The sequence below is a fragment of the Nyctereutes procyonoides genome, unplaced genomic scaffold (genome assembly GCF_905146905.1).
Source record: "Nyctereutes procyonoides isolate TBG_1078 unplaced genomic scaffold, NYPRO_anot_genome, whole genome shotgun sequence".
NCBI lineage: Eukaryota > Metazoa > Chordata > Mammalia > Carnivora > Canidae > Nyctereutes > Nyctereutes procyonoides.
Window position 1 is genome coordinate 7,509,872 of NW_026575040.1, and position 12,005 is coordinate 7,521,876.

The following is a 12,005-nucleotide window of genomic DNA, read 5'->3' on the forward strand; positions in this document are numbered from 1 at the left end:
CCACTCAGGAACCCGGCTCCTTCCCCGCAGACAAAACCTCCAAGATCTCTGATTCTGCAGCGCCCTCCAGTGGGTACCTGCAGTATGTCTGGAGAGAAAGCCTCAGGACTCAGGTGGCCAGATGTCAAAAGTCTGGCCCCTGGGTGTATTTTAGATCTATGTCCCAGTTCCTCCCCCTCCTCTCACCCTCTGTGTGATATAAAATTCCAGATGAACACAGACAGACAGACACAGAGGGAAGTCCTATGCTAAACAGACTCTGCTCTGCCAACTTTCCAAATGACTTTGGTACATTCCCAGCACATGCCCCGGCCCTGAGTCAAGACACCCTGTTGACTTCTGCGCTACAGGTGGTGACAGTTTGCCCCCAAGCCTTCGCAAGTCTGATGAAGGGGGACGAACCAGCCCAGCAGGGCAATGGGTTCCAAGACCGTGTGACCTCAGGCTGATGACACGACTCCTCCGACTCCTCCGTGTGAGTTGTGCGCCTACCCCGGGCTTGCTGGAAACTGCACCTGGCCCCGGTGGAAGGCGCCCGGCACCAGGTCTCCCAGGTGTGCAGGCTTCCAGCAAGGAGGGGCTCAGGGGGGCCTGGGTCCCCTCCTCCCCGCCCTCTGCACCCAGTGCTTCCCTGTGGGGCTGCCAGCTGGGCCCCTCCTTCTCTCGTACTCGTGCTCCTGCTCCTCCTGCTTCTTGCACCCGATGTCCTTTCTCCCACTGCCTCTGTCCTCAAGGACCACTGTGCCCTCTCCCCCAGGGTGTCCTTCCACTCCTTCCGCCACCATCCCCTCCTCTCGCTGCTGCTCTGTGAAGACAACTTTCCCCGCAGGATGCCTCCCTCGGCCCTCTCCGCTCACCCTCTGCACACCGCCCCCTCATCTGGGTCCCAGCTCCCCCTGTGGATGCCCAGATCTATATAAGGGGTGTCCTCCTCACCCAATTCCTTTACCTGTTCCCCTTCTGGGCCTTCCAATCCACACAAAAGAAAGGCACAATCTGTGATTCTATGGGAAAGTGCAGCATTCGAAGCCCCCCTTCCCCCTCCCCAAAGTGGGTTTCGGGTGGAGTGGTTTAGGCTCCCACACAAGAGAAAGAACTAACTAGCAGGACAGGCTGCAGAGTGGAGGCTGCCCAGGACCTTGGGGGTTCCCAGGGGCTCGCGGTGTGGGGCAGGCGGGACCCCCCAGCTCAAATCCGAGCAGCAAGGCCAGCCCCCCCCCCCCCCGCCCTCCACACAGTGTCTCACAGGAGAACTTGGGCTTTCGCTGTCCCTGCCAGGTACTCCAGCACACAGTGACAGATGAGACAAAGGCTGCCTAGGGACGAGGTGCAGAGACACAGAGAGCCATGCGGGGATGGAAGATGTATGTCCTGAGCATCGACGTCCCATTTTGCTCTCATGACAACTGTGACCGGGTGATGTCACCAGTGCCATTTCTCAGATGAAGAGTCAGTCGCGGAGAGGTTTCCAGGGCTGCACCACAGCCGTGTGGCTCAGCTGAGCTTCAAGCAACGAGGTTTCCAGGTGCATGGCTCTCCTGTGTCCCCCTCAGGTGGACGCAGCCACAGACTGTCTCCTACCTGTTCCTCTGATGACTCAGGGCATGGGGACAAGGGAGAAACCAACACGTGGAGCTGGGAAGGGACACCAGGGGACACACGCAGGCAGGGGAGAGGCAGAGAGAGGCAGGGGGAGCGATGCGGGGTGGGAAGGGACACAGATAGGGAGATGGTGACAGAGAGAGAGAGGTGGGAAATCTGGTGCTCATCTCATCCTAAGAGGATGGGTTTTGAATAAAATACATTTTCCGGGGTTCGCCTCCAGAACTTCACAATCAGAATTGCTGTGAGCGGGACCCAGGAGTGTGCACGTAAAGGACGCTCCTCAGACGGGCAAAGCGGGCTTGGAAATGCATCAGAAAAACAAGATACGTGGATGCATGGAAAAATAAAATAAAATGTTGGGATAAAAATCCCGAATGATTTGGCAGGTGGCGGACCACTGTTGTAGGGGAAGGCTCCCTCGGAGGACTTTTCGGAGGAGCAGTGGCCTGGGAAGCACCCCCCCCTCAGTTTCTCAGCAACCCCAGAGTGCACAGCAGCACAGGGCCCAGGCCACCCGCTTTTCCCCAGGGTCCTGAAGGAGGTGCACCTGGCCTGGGTGCTCCTGCTGTGTGTGTGGAGCAGGACCAGGTGGCTCCTGAGGCTGGCCTCTGTGGGGCACTGGGGCGATGGGATCAAGTTGGCCGGCAATGTGGGCTTGGGAGAACTGGGAGAGATGAGGCTAGAAGTTCTCTTGGAAGAACTTGAAGCCGAACTGCTCACAGTGGCCCTTGAGCACCTTGGCCAGAGCTGGGGAACCACAGAAGAAGACCTGCACCTTGCCCTTCTTTTCAGCAGCCACTTTCTGGAACACCTGGGGCCCACACAGGGTCAGGAGAGAGCAGAGGGGAGCCAGTGAGGCTGCGGAGCTGCTCGGGGACACACCCACCCGGAGCTGACAACGTAAGGGGTGGCAGTGATGGCCCTCTGTCCCCACCAGGAGCTCCAAGGCTTGGCTTCAGAGCGGAGGGTCCAACACGTCGCCTTCCGTTAAGGAGCCATGTGCTCAACGCCTGACCTGACCCAGACCCCGGGAAGGGGCTGGACCAGAAAGACCCAGGCCCTCCACTCCTATAGCACGTCTGCAGGGAGCGTTGGAGGGCAGCTACAGGGCCCCGTGGGCACGCTGAACCCCAACTGCCCAGACCTCGTGCTAATCGTCCACCGGTCACCTGCCTCCATTGAAATGCCTCTTTCCTAAAGTCCAGCTTTTTTGCCAGTGAAGACCCATTTCCACCCCAAATTCTGCTTAAGGAGGACATTGCTAAAATCCCTCTTTGGTGCCCAGGCATCAGTGGTGTCCTGTCCCCTCACCACCTGGGCATGATTATCGCCAGCAGATTGAAAAGCAGTACCTTCTGGCTCCTCACGCAAACTGCACCCTGATTGGTAAGTATTCAGTAGACCCCGTCTACTCAGGCCTTCTGACCCTGGTTCATAGGGAATCAGGGCGGGGGGAGGCCTAGGAGGTCCAACTGGCTAACTTTCTCTCTGAACAGAGGGAAACTGAGCCCAATGATGGAACAAGGTGAGATAGTGATGGCGCCAGTGATCCTGGCTGGACCTGGGATGCTGGTCTCATGCTTGGCCCTGAGCTGCTTGGTCCTAACTGCCCCAGCCACTGCCTTAGGCTCGCAGCCCCGCTGGTCCTAGCAGGCCTTTACCTTGTTCCAGTCAGGCCGCCCAGGCTGGGTGCGTGTCTGGAGGCCCGTGATGGAGTCCTTCTTCTCCTTCTTGGCCAGGAGGTCGAGGGCCATCTGCAGGCCAATGGCCTTCATGTCATTCTTGCCTAGTGCAGAGGTCATGTACATATGCAGCTCCAGGAAGGGGCCTGTGTGGTGGGAGAAGGTGACACTGAGGGGTTCACGCCTATAATGGGGACATGGCAGGATGTCAGCCCCCTACCCCAGAGCTTGGAGAGAGACTAAGAGTGCTCAGAGCCCACTGTGCTTTTTGCAACCTCCAAGTGACCAATGCTTTAGAAAGGAAGGATGGCCCACCGCTGGATCAGAGCCTACTCTGTGCAAGGCGTAGGCAGTGACTGTGTGACCTCTGTCTGACGTGCACCCCAAAACCACCTCAGGACTAGGAGGGGAAATGCATCCCCTCCTAGCAGCATAGCAGTCTTTGGGCTCTGAAGCTCATACCTTTTCACATCTTATGGCGTCTGTTTAGTCTGGTTGGGCACACAGGCCACGTGCACCTGAAAAGGTGACCGAGACTAAAAGGTCAAAGGTTGAATGAGCGGGTCAGATGGCCAATGCTACTGATCTACAGGGAAGGGCTGGAGCAGACGGACCTGCTTCCTGGGAGGGTGGGGACAGGGGTCAGTCTTGGGAGAGGGGCAGGATTCAAAGCTGGAGTGGGGTATGTGAAAGGAGGGCATGCTGAGAAGGGGGAGCAGAGGAGCCAAGGAGGAGAGGCTGGAACCGACATGGTGTTTGTGGGGCGTGATGGGACTGCCTGCCTGGAACACGGATCCTTGCACAGGAGCAACAGGAGATGGGAGATGGGACCGGACACACATTGAGGCCCAATGTGAAAGGCCTTGACTGCCCAGCTGGCAAGTGGTGGCAGGTAGTGGGGACTGGAGCAGGGTGTGGCAGGATGAGAACAGCATCCCAGAAGGGGAGCCAGAGGACAGGAGGGACAGGGCAGAGATTGGTCTGGATCTGCCTGGACACAGGCCTGGATACTGGTGAGTGTCCACAGCCCAGTGCCTGCAATGGGATGAGTTTGCTGAGACATTGATCCCTTTGGCTCTCGGGGTGATTGGAGCTCCCTGCTGGGCACCTCAGTGCTCAAGCAGCTTCCCCCGTTTTCCCTGACATGGCATACAAATGTTACCATTTTCCACGTGTGCCATGACAGGAAAAGGCTGGCAAAGTGCCACCTTCCACCTGTGCATCGATCCCAGCTGGAAATGATGGGGCCTGATCTGGGACGTGGGGTCCACAAGCTTCATCCTTCTCCTCTCCCAAGACTAAAGTGTTCAGGCCATCCCAGCTGGCTCTCTACTGTCTCCTGTGCTGCCATTGGCCCTCTTTTCCTGTGGCTCAAGGTCTCAGTCACTGTTAAAATGCAAATGGCTCTAGGAAGAAAACACCTTTTATTTCACATATCACTTAACTTGAGCAGGGCTGGGTGGCTGGGAGGGAACAAGAGGTACCATAGAGACACCTGCCTGAGAGGGCCCCCCCTTCTTTCGCCTTCCTCAGAGTCCCCATCCCCCAGAGAGGGGGTGAGGGGAGGGAGAGTGACACCATGGTGGGGCGGAGAGGAGGAGCTCTGGAGAATGAGCTGGGTTCCACCCTCTCCAAATCTGTAGTGTTTGAGACATTCATTCCATTTCTGGAAAAGTCTCTGAAGTAAATCATCCAAAGGAGGGAAATAAACTAGGTGCACATACAGATTAATTGCAGCTTTATATATGAGAGTGGAGAAAACAGAAACAAATAAAATGTCCAGTAGTTGGAGCACGGCAGACCACTAACTGTGTCATTCATTATATAGTCATTAAATACTATGACTGCTGGGCAGCCTGGGTGGCTCAGTGGTTTAACGCCACCTTCAGCCCAGGGCCTGATCCTGGAGACCTGGGATCGAGTCCCACGTGGGGTTCTCTGCATGGGGCCTGCTTCTCCCTCTGCCTCTCTCTTTCCTCTCTGTGTTTCTTGTGAATAAATAAAACCTTTTAAAAAAAGAAAAAAAAATACTACAACTGCTGCTGCTACTACTATTGCCACTATTATTGCTACTACTGGAATCATGGACCCCTGGAATATGAACCCTGAGCCAAAGGCAGATGCTACTACTGCTATTACTACTATTGCTACCACTGCTACTGTTACTATTGCTGTTGATACTATTACTACTACTGCTACTACTACTGTTAGTATTACTGTTACTGTTACTACTGATAGTACTACTGTTCCTACTGTTAATACTACTATTACTGTTAGTGCTACTATCACTACCGCTGCTACTATTGCTACAACTACTATTATGACTATTGCTACTACTGCCACTGCTACTATTGCTTCTATAGCTACTGTTGACACTACTGCTACTGCTACCATTGTTACTACTATTGCTACTACTGCTACTATTACTATTACTACTGATGCTGCTAAATTTACTGAGCAGCTATTAAGTTCCAGCCACAGTTTTGTGTGCTGCACAGATGATCTCATTGAATACCCATGACAACCCTATGAGGTGGGTACTAGTTACATACATATTTTTCACATGAGGAAATCGAAGCAAAGCAGTTAGATAATGTCCCCAAGTTTCGATAGCTATTATGGGATGGAATAAAGATTCAAGCGCAAACAGAATGTTCGAAGCTTAAGCTGTAGAAATTAAAAGCAATAAACCACGAATTCTTGAACTCAAACTTTGGTAAATAATTAAAAGTTGAAATCAGAAGTCATGAGCTTCTGTTGCAGTTAATGAAAAACCTTGGAAGAAATTTGAGGTAATAAAGTTGTTGACTCAAGTGGCTTTGAGAATGCAAAGCACCGGGTTCACTGTTACCCTTTGTTTATACAGATTAGGAAGAAGCAAATTGCAAATATTTATATACCAGTAACCAGGAAACTTAAATGAAATCTAAACTTCCCCCCCAAACTTGTCATCATAAAATTGAGTTTCTAGTGAATTAATATACATAAAAGCATTTAGAACAAAGTGGAGGTTCTATAAATATTTGCTATAATTGTTATTTATAAGAAAGGGCAAGGAGCTTTATTGCAACATTCTAAAGTTTACCAATTCTGTGTCAAATACTGTTGACTCGTGCTTTAGGGCTCTGAATGTTTGTTATAATTAACTATGCCTGTTTGAATGTTTCTTACACAAAACTGTGTTTGATTACTTGAACTTAGAAACTATTTATCATAGGAATTTAAACTCACTCATGGCAGCTGTAGGATAATTAAACAGCCAAATAAGATCTGATTCCATTGAACTCAACAAGTATTTAAAAAAACCCACCAATTCTCTAAAGTTAGAAATATATCTAAAGATATTCCTCCTCATATTACTTATTCCAGAAGTAAAACAAAACAATGATTCTAACAGATTTACTTTAAAACACAGTATAAAACCTCGGTGTTCATGGGCAGCCCGGGGGGCTCAGGGGTTTAGGGCCTGCCTTCTGCCCAGGGTATGATCCTGGAGACCCAGGATCGAGTCCTGCATCAGACTCCCTGCATGGAACCTGCTTCTCCCTCTGCCTATGTCTCTGCTTCTCTCTCTCCTCTCTGTGTTTCTCATGAATAAATAAAATAAAATCTCAAATAAAATAAAATAAAATAAAACCTCAGTGTTCCATAAAGATGTCCTGTGAAGACCAAGATGGAACCCAGAGAACCATGATATCATACAGATTCAGCCTTGGCTTAGCACAGGATGTAAGCAGCAACCCTTAGGGGTGGGAGGGAGAGACTGGGGCTGGAGGAGGACATTCAAAACATTCATTTTTATTTATTTTTATTTATTTTTATTTTTTTATATTTTTAAAAGATTTTATTTATTTATTCATGAGAGGCACAGAGAAAGAGAGAGGCAGAAACACAGGCAGAGGGAGAAGCAGGCTCCATGCAGGGAGCCCGACGTGGGACTCGATCCCGGGTCTCCAGGATCACGCCCTGGGCCAAAGGCAGGCGCTAAACCGCTGAGCCACCTGGGCTGCCCAAAATGTTCATTTAAAATAAAAAGATTTCATTTATTTATTCATGAGAGACACACACACACAGAGAGAGAGAGAGAGAGAGAAAGAGAGGCAGAGACAGAGGCAGAGGCAGAGGCAGAGGCAGAGGGAGAAGCAGGCTCCATGCAGGGAGCCCAATACGGGACCCTATCCTGGACCCCTGGAACATGCCCTGAGCCAAAGGCAGATGCTCAACCACTGAGCTACCCAGGTGCCCCCAAACATTCATTTTTGATAAAAGTGTAAAAGAAGGGACCAAACGGGAAAAGAATTCGTACGTGTTAGGTTGTTTAACTTTTACCTTAAAGCATTCTCTACACTTTTTTTCCCTGCCACCTCAGAGGACAAATATTGAGCATTCATTACCAATCAGCACCTATGCTTCTTCACTTGTTCATCTCTACTAGCAGACAATGTACATTAAAAATTTATGTAGGAGGGGTTTCTGAGTGGCTCAGGCAGTTGAGCATCCGACTTAATTTCGGCTCAGGTCATGATCTCTGGGCCATGAGATCGAGCCCCCGCATCAGGCTCTGTGCTCAGCAGGGAATCTGCTAGAGATTCTCTCCCTGTCCCTCCCCTTGCTTGCATGCTCGCTCTCTCTCAAAACAAATAAATCAATCTTTAAAAAAGTTATGTTGGAGGAAAAAGAATCATATTTACCTTCCCACCTTAAACAACTAGAAAAATAGACAAAGTATACGAAACTATGTTTTCCAGACACACGTGATCAAGCAGCATAGAACTGTAGTCGTTGAGAGAGAGAAACAGATGAAGTGAACCCCAGCTTACTGCCTGGTGCTGGTCTCACTGCATTAAGAAGTCACAAGGCAGCCGGGATTTGCCAGTCATAAAACTGAGAAAAGGAAAATGCACAGAAAAGAGCAAGGGGAACAGGAGAGAAAGAGGAAGGGAAGAAGGGAGAGAAGGAAGGAGGCAGGAGCTCCCTAGTTCTGAAAATCCACATAAAATTTCCCCTAAGTCTTTGGCTGAGTGTTTATCAATACATATACGAAAGAAAATTACCAGAAAACACTAGGCTTAACAGTACTAGGAGCTCCAACAGAGCTGGGGTTAATTTGTGTTTCCATCAGCAAGAGTGGAGACAGCTTGTAATGTTCAGGGGAGTGGGTAGAACCCTCAGAGGTGTCGCCCTATGCTGACACCTGCTCCACACGCACCCTAACAAAAGTTAAAAGCAAGTCTTGAAAGGATCCCAATTCTCCTAAGTCATATAAATGTGTGCCAGAACAAGGCACAGTGCTATGTAAAGCAATACCACAAAATCCAGAACACACAACGTGCAGTTTCAATGCCTGACATCCAAAAAAAGTTATTGGGCATGCAAAGAGGTAGAGAATATGTTCCAGAACTTGAAGAAAATTTAGTCACTAGAAACAGACCAAGAAACAACAGAGATGATGGATTTAGGCAAACCTATCACAAGAGATACTAAAAGAGTGGGTGAGAGAATGTAAAAATAAAAGAAAGCAGATAAAATGGAGAGAGAAATGGAAAACATAGAAGAGACCCAAATTTGCTCAAATTTGATGAAAATTACAAGCCCATCCATCCCAGAAATTCAATGAATTACAAATATAAGAAACACATAGAGAAAACCATTTCTCAGAACTGTTTTGTAGTTTTCAGTGTACACATTTGCTCTTAGTTTGCTAAATTTATCTTTAAGTATTTCATGTTTTTAAACTCTTTATTTAAAGTTTTTCATTACTAATTATCTGTTGCTAGTACACAGGAATACAATTGATTTTGTGACCTAATATCCTATGCCTTGTGGAATTCACTATGGAGACTGATTGAAATGAAGAGCTAAAACTACAAGACTTCTAGAAGAAAAACATAAGAGAAAATACTCATGGCCGTGGGTGAGGCAAAGATGTTAGGACACAAAAGGATGAAGAATAAAAGAAAAAAAAATCTGGGATCCCTGGGTGGTGCAGCGGTTTGGCGCCTGCCTTTGGCCCAGGGCGCGATCCTGGAGACCTGGGATCGAATCCCACATCAGGCTCCCGGTGCATGGAGCCTGCTTCTCCCTCTGCCTATGTCTCTGCCTCTCTCTCTCTCTCTCTCTCTATCATAAATAAATAAAAATTTAAAAAAAATTAAAAAAAAAAAAGAAAAAAAAGAAAAAAAAATCTGATAAACCGGACAACACTGACATTCAAAATGTTGCCCTTCAAAAGGCAATTTAAGAAAATGAAAAGATAAACCACAGACTTATAGAATGTATATGTCAAATGTGCACCTGACAGGGAACCTGCTTCCAGAATATGTAAGGAACTCTTACCACTTAATAAAAAAGAAGGCAAAGGAGTGGTCAAAATATTTGAACAGACACTTCAAAAATGCATAAACTGCAAATAACATGAGAACATGTTCAGCATCATTAGTTGTTAGGGAAATGCAAATTAAGAACACATTGAGGGACGCCTGGGTGGCTCAGAGGTTGAGCGTCTGCCTTTGGCTCGGAGCATGATCCCGGGGTCCCGGGGTCCCGGGGTCCCGGGACCGAGTCCCACGTCGGGCTCCCTGTATGGAGCCTGCTTCTCCCTCTGCCTGTGTCTCTGCCTCTCTCTGTGTCTCTCATGAATAAATAAATAAAATCTTAAAAAAAATGAAAAGACTATTCTTTAAAAAAAAAGAGAGAGCACATTGAGATACTGCTATGTTCCCACTAGATTGGCTGAAACGTAAGAGACTGCCAATATCAAATGTTGGCAAGGCTGCAGAGCAACTGGAACTCTCGTCCAATGCTGATGGAAACACAGAATGGTACAGCCACTTTGGAAAACCAGTGTGGCTGCTCCTTAGAAAGTTAAACTTAACACAGACCACACTACCTGGCAAATATGTCCACACTTACAGGCAGATAGAGCAGCTTTCTTCCAAATGGCTGAAAAGTGGGACTAACTCTAACATCCTCTCACAAGTGAGTGGCAAAAGGGATTTTGGTATATCTATAAAATAGAACACTGCAGAAGAACGAACCACTTACTAATACATGCAGCAACATGGGGAAGTTCAAAGGTATTACGTTAAGGGAAAGAAGTTAGAAAACATTGCATATTACATGATTCCACTTACAGGAGAGTCTAGAAGGGGCAAAGCTGTAGTGATCGAAAGCAGATCCGGGGGTGCCAGGAGCTGCACATGGGGGGGAGGAGATGATGCCAAAGGAGGATGAGCAAACCTTGGCAGATGATAGAAATGCTCTATATTTTTACTGTGTAGCGGTGGTTACACCGCTGTACACATTTGTCATAATGTCATTGTATTCATGTAAACTTGCATTGGCGAATGTTATGGTATATAAATTATTCCTTAAAAAACTAAAAAAAAAAGTGTGAATAGGAGTCATTTGAAAGCACGTTAAAATGTACATTCCTGGGGAGGGATGGCTGGGTGGCTCAGTGGGTTCAGCCTCTGCCTTTGGCTCGGGTCATGATCTCAGCGTCTTGGGATGGAGACCCCCCCCTCAGCAGGGAGTCTGCTTGTCCCTCTGCCTTCGCCCTTGCTCATGCGCACGTGCTCTCGCTCTCTCTCGAATGAATAATAACTAAAAAAAAAAAAAAAAAAGCACATTCTTGGGCCCTGCTCTCAGAGACCCCGATTTGGAAGTCTGAGATGAGGCCTGGGAATCTAAACTTTCATCAGGTATTCATCGTGACTTAAAAAAAAATGCCACAAAAGAGGGAAATTAGAAAAAAAAATTATGTTTTTGTAAAATGTGAATAAGAAAAAAATACCAGGACATCCTTTAAAATACCTGGAATGCTTTGGATAGCTGGATGAAATTATGAATACCTCTTTCTCTTCTTTTTTTGGTTTGACACATGTTACATTTTAGTGGGGAAAGAAAAAGCATTCCTCTCTCCCTCGTTTTTGATAGAAATGGAATAATCTAAACACCCTCTTACAAAGACCCTGAGCCCCGCCCTGCTGCCATCTTCCTCAGGCCCGGTTCCTTTCCTACCCTCTTGTGATATCTCGGCCTGGTCCATCTCCAGTTTGGTCAGCAGGCTCACAAACCACTCGAAAGATCTCTGGTCTCGGTTGATCCACAGGAAGTCCACCTGGGGAGAGGGGCCCTTCTGTTCAGAGTGAGCCAGCCTCATTCATAGCATGCTCACGTCTGTGATGCTCAGCACCTGGATGACTGCCCTGGTGTTGGCAGGACACGCATTATCACCCCCATTTAACAGATGGTGACACAGACTTGCAGAGGTAGGAAACTTGCCCAGGTCACAGAGCAGCATGGGATCAGGACCCAGGTTCCTGACTGTCAGGTCAGGATTTTCTGCAATAACCTAATGTTCATAGTAAGCAGTGTTCTCAACTATTAAGCTCAGGAAGAGCCAGAAGAGAAGCTCTTTTAAGTGGCCTATACAAAATAATGAATTTTCAAAAGGCAAACGTTTTCATTTTTAAAACTACCAGCAGGTGATGGCTAGTACACATCACGGCTATAACCGGATCCCAGCTGCCTGACTTGCAGGCTCCGAAGGTCTTTACTGGGACTCCATCTTCAGGGCCCAGGCTGCCTCTCAGAGGTGCAAGGGGAGGCCTGGACACTTGGGAGGCACGAGGAGAACATGGGGTGTTAAGGGAAGCATAGGGACCAGTTGTTCCATCCGTCTCTCCCCTGCATCTGCACAGGAGAGCCTACTCT

At 48.3% G+C, this 12,005-nt stretch overlaps 1 protein-coding gene across 2 annotated transcripts in view; it reads right to left on the minus strand.

Moving 5' to 3' along the window:
- Window positions 1–1,254: 1,254 nt before the first annotated feature.
- Window positions 1,255–12,005, minus strand: part of NOX5 (NADPH oxidase 5) — a 33,114-nt gene continuing 22,363 nt past the window's right edge. Inside the window, exons 15-17 of one of the 2 annotated variants that reach the window (XM_055320128.1) lie at window positions 11,310–11,409; window positions 3,267–3,433; window positions 1,255–2,416 (exon numbers count right to left, since the gene is read on the minus strand). In XM_055320128.1, coding sequence (XP_055176103.1) covers window positions 2,285–2,416; window positions 3,267–3,433; window positions 11,310–11,409 — 399 coding nt within the window. In that variant the 3' untranslated portion in view covers window positions 1,255–2,284. Of the gene's footprint in view, window positions 2,417–3,266; window positions 3,434–9,994; window positions 10,481–11,309; window positions 11,410–12,005 lie in introns of those variants that run through there. The other variant, XM_055320129.1, reaches the window with a different exon arrangement.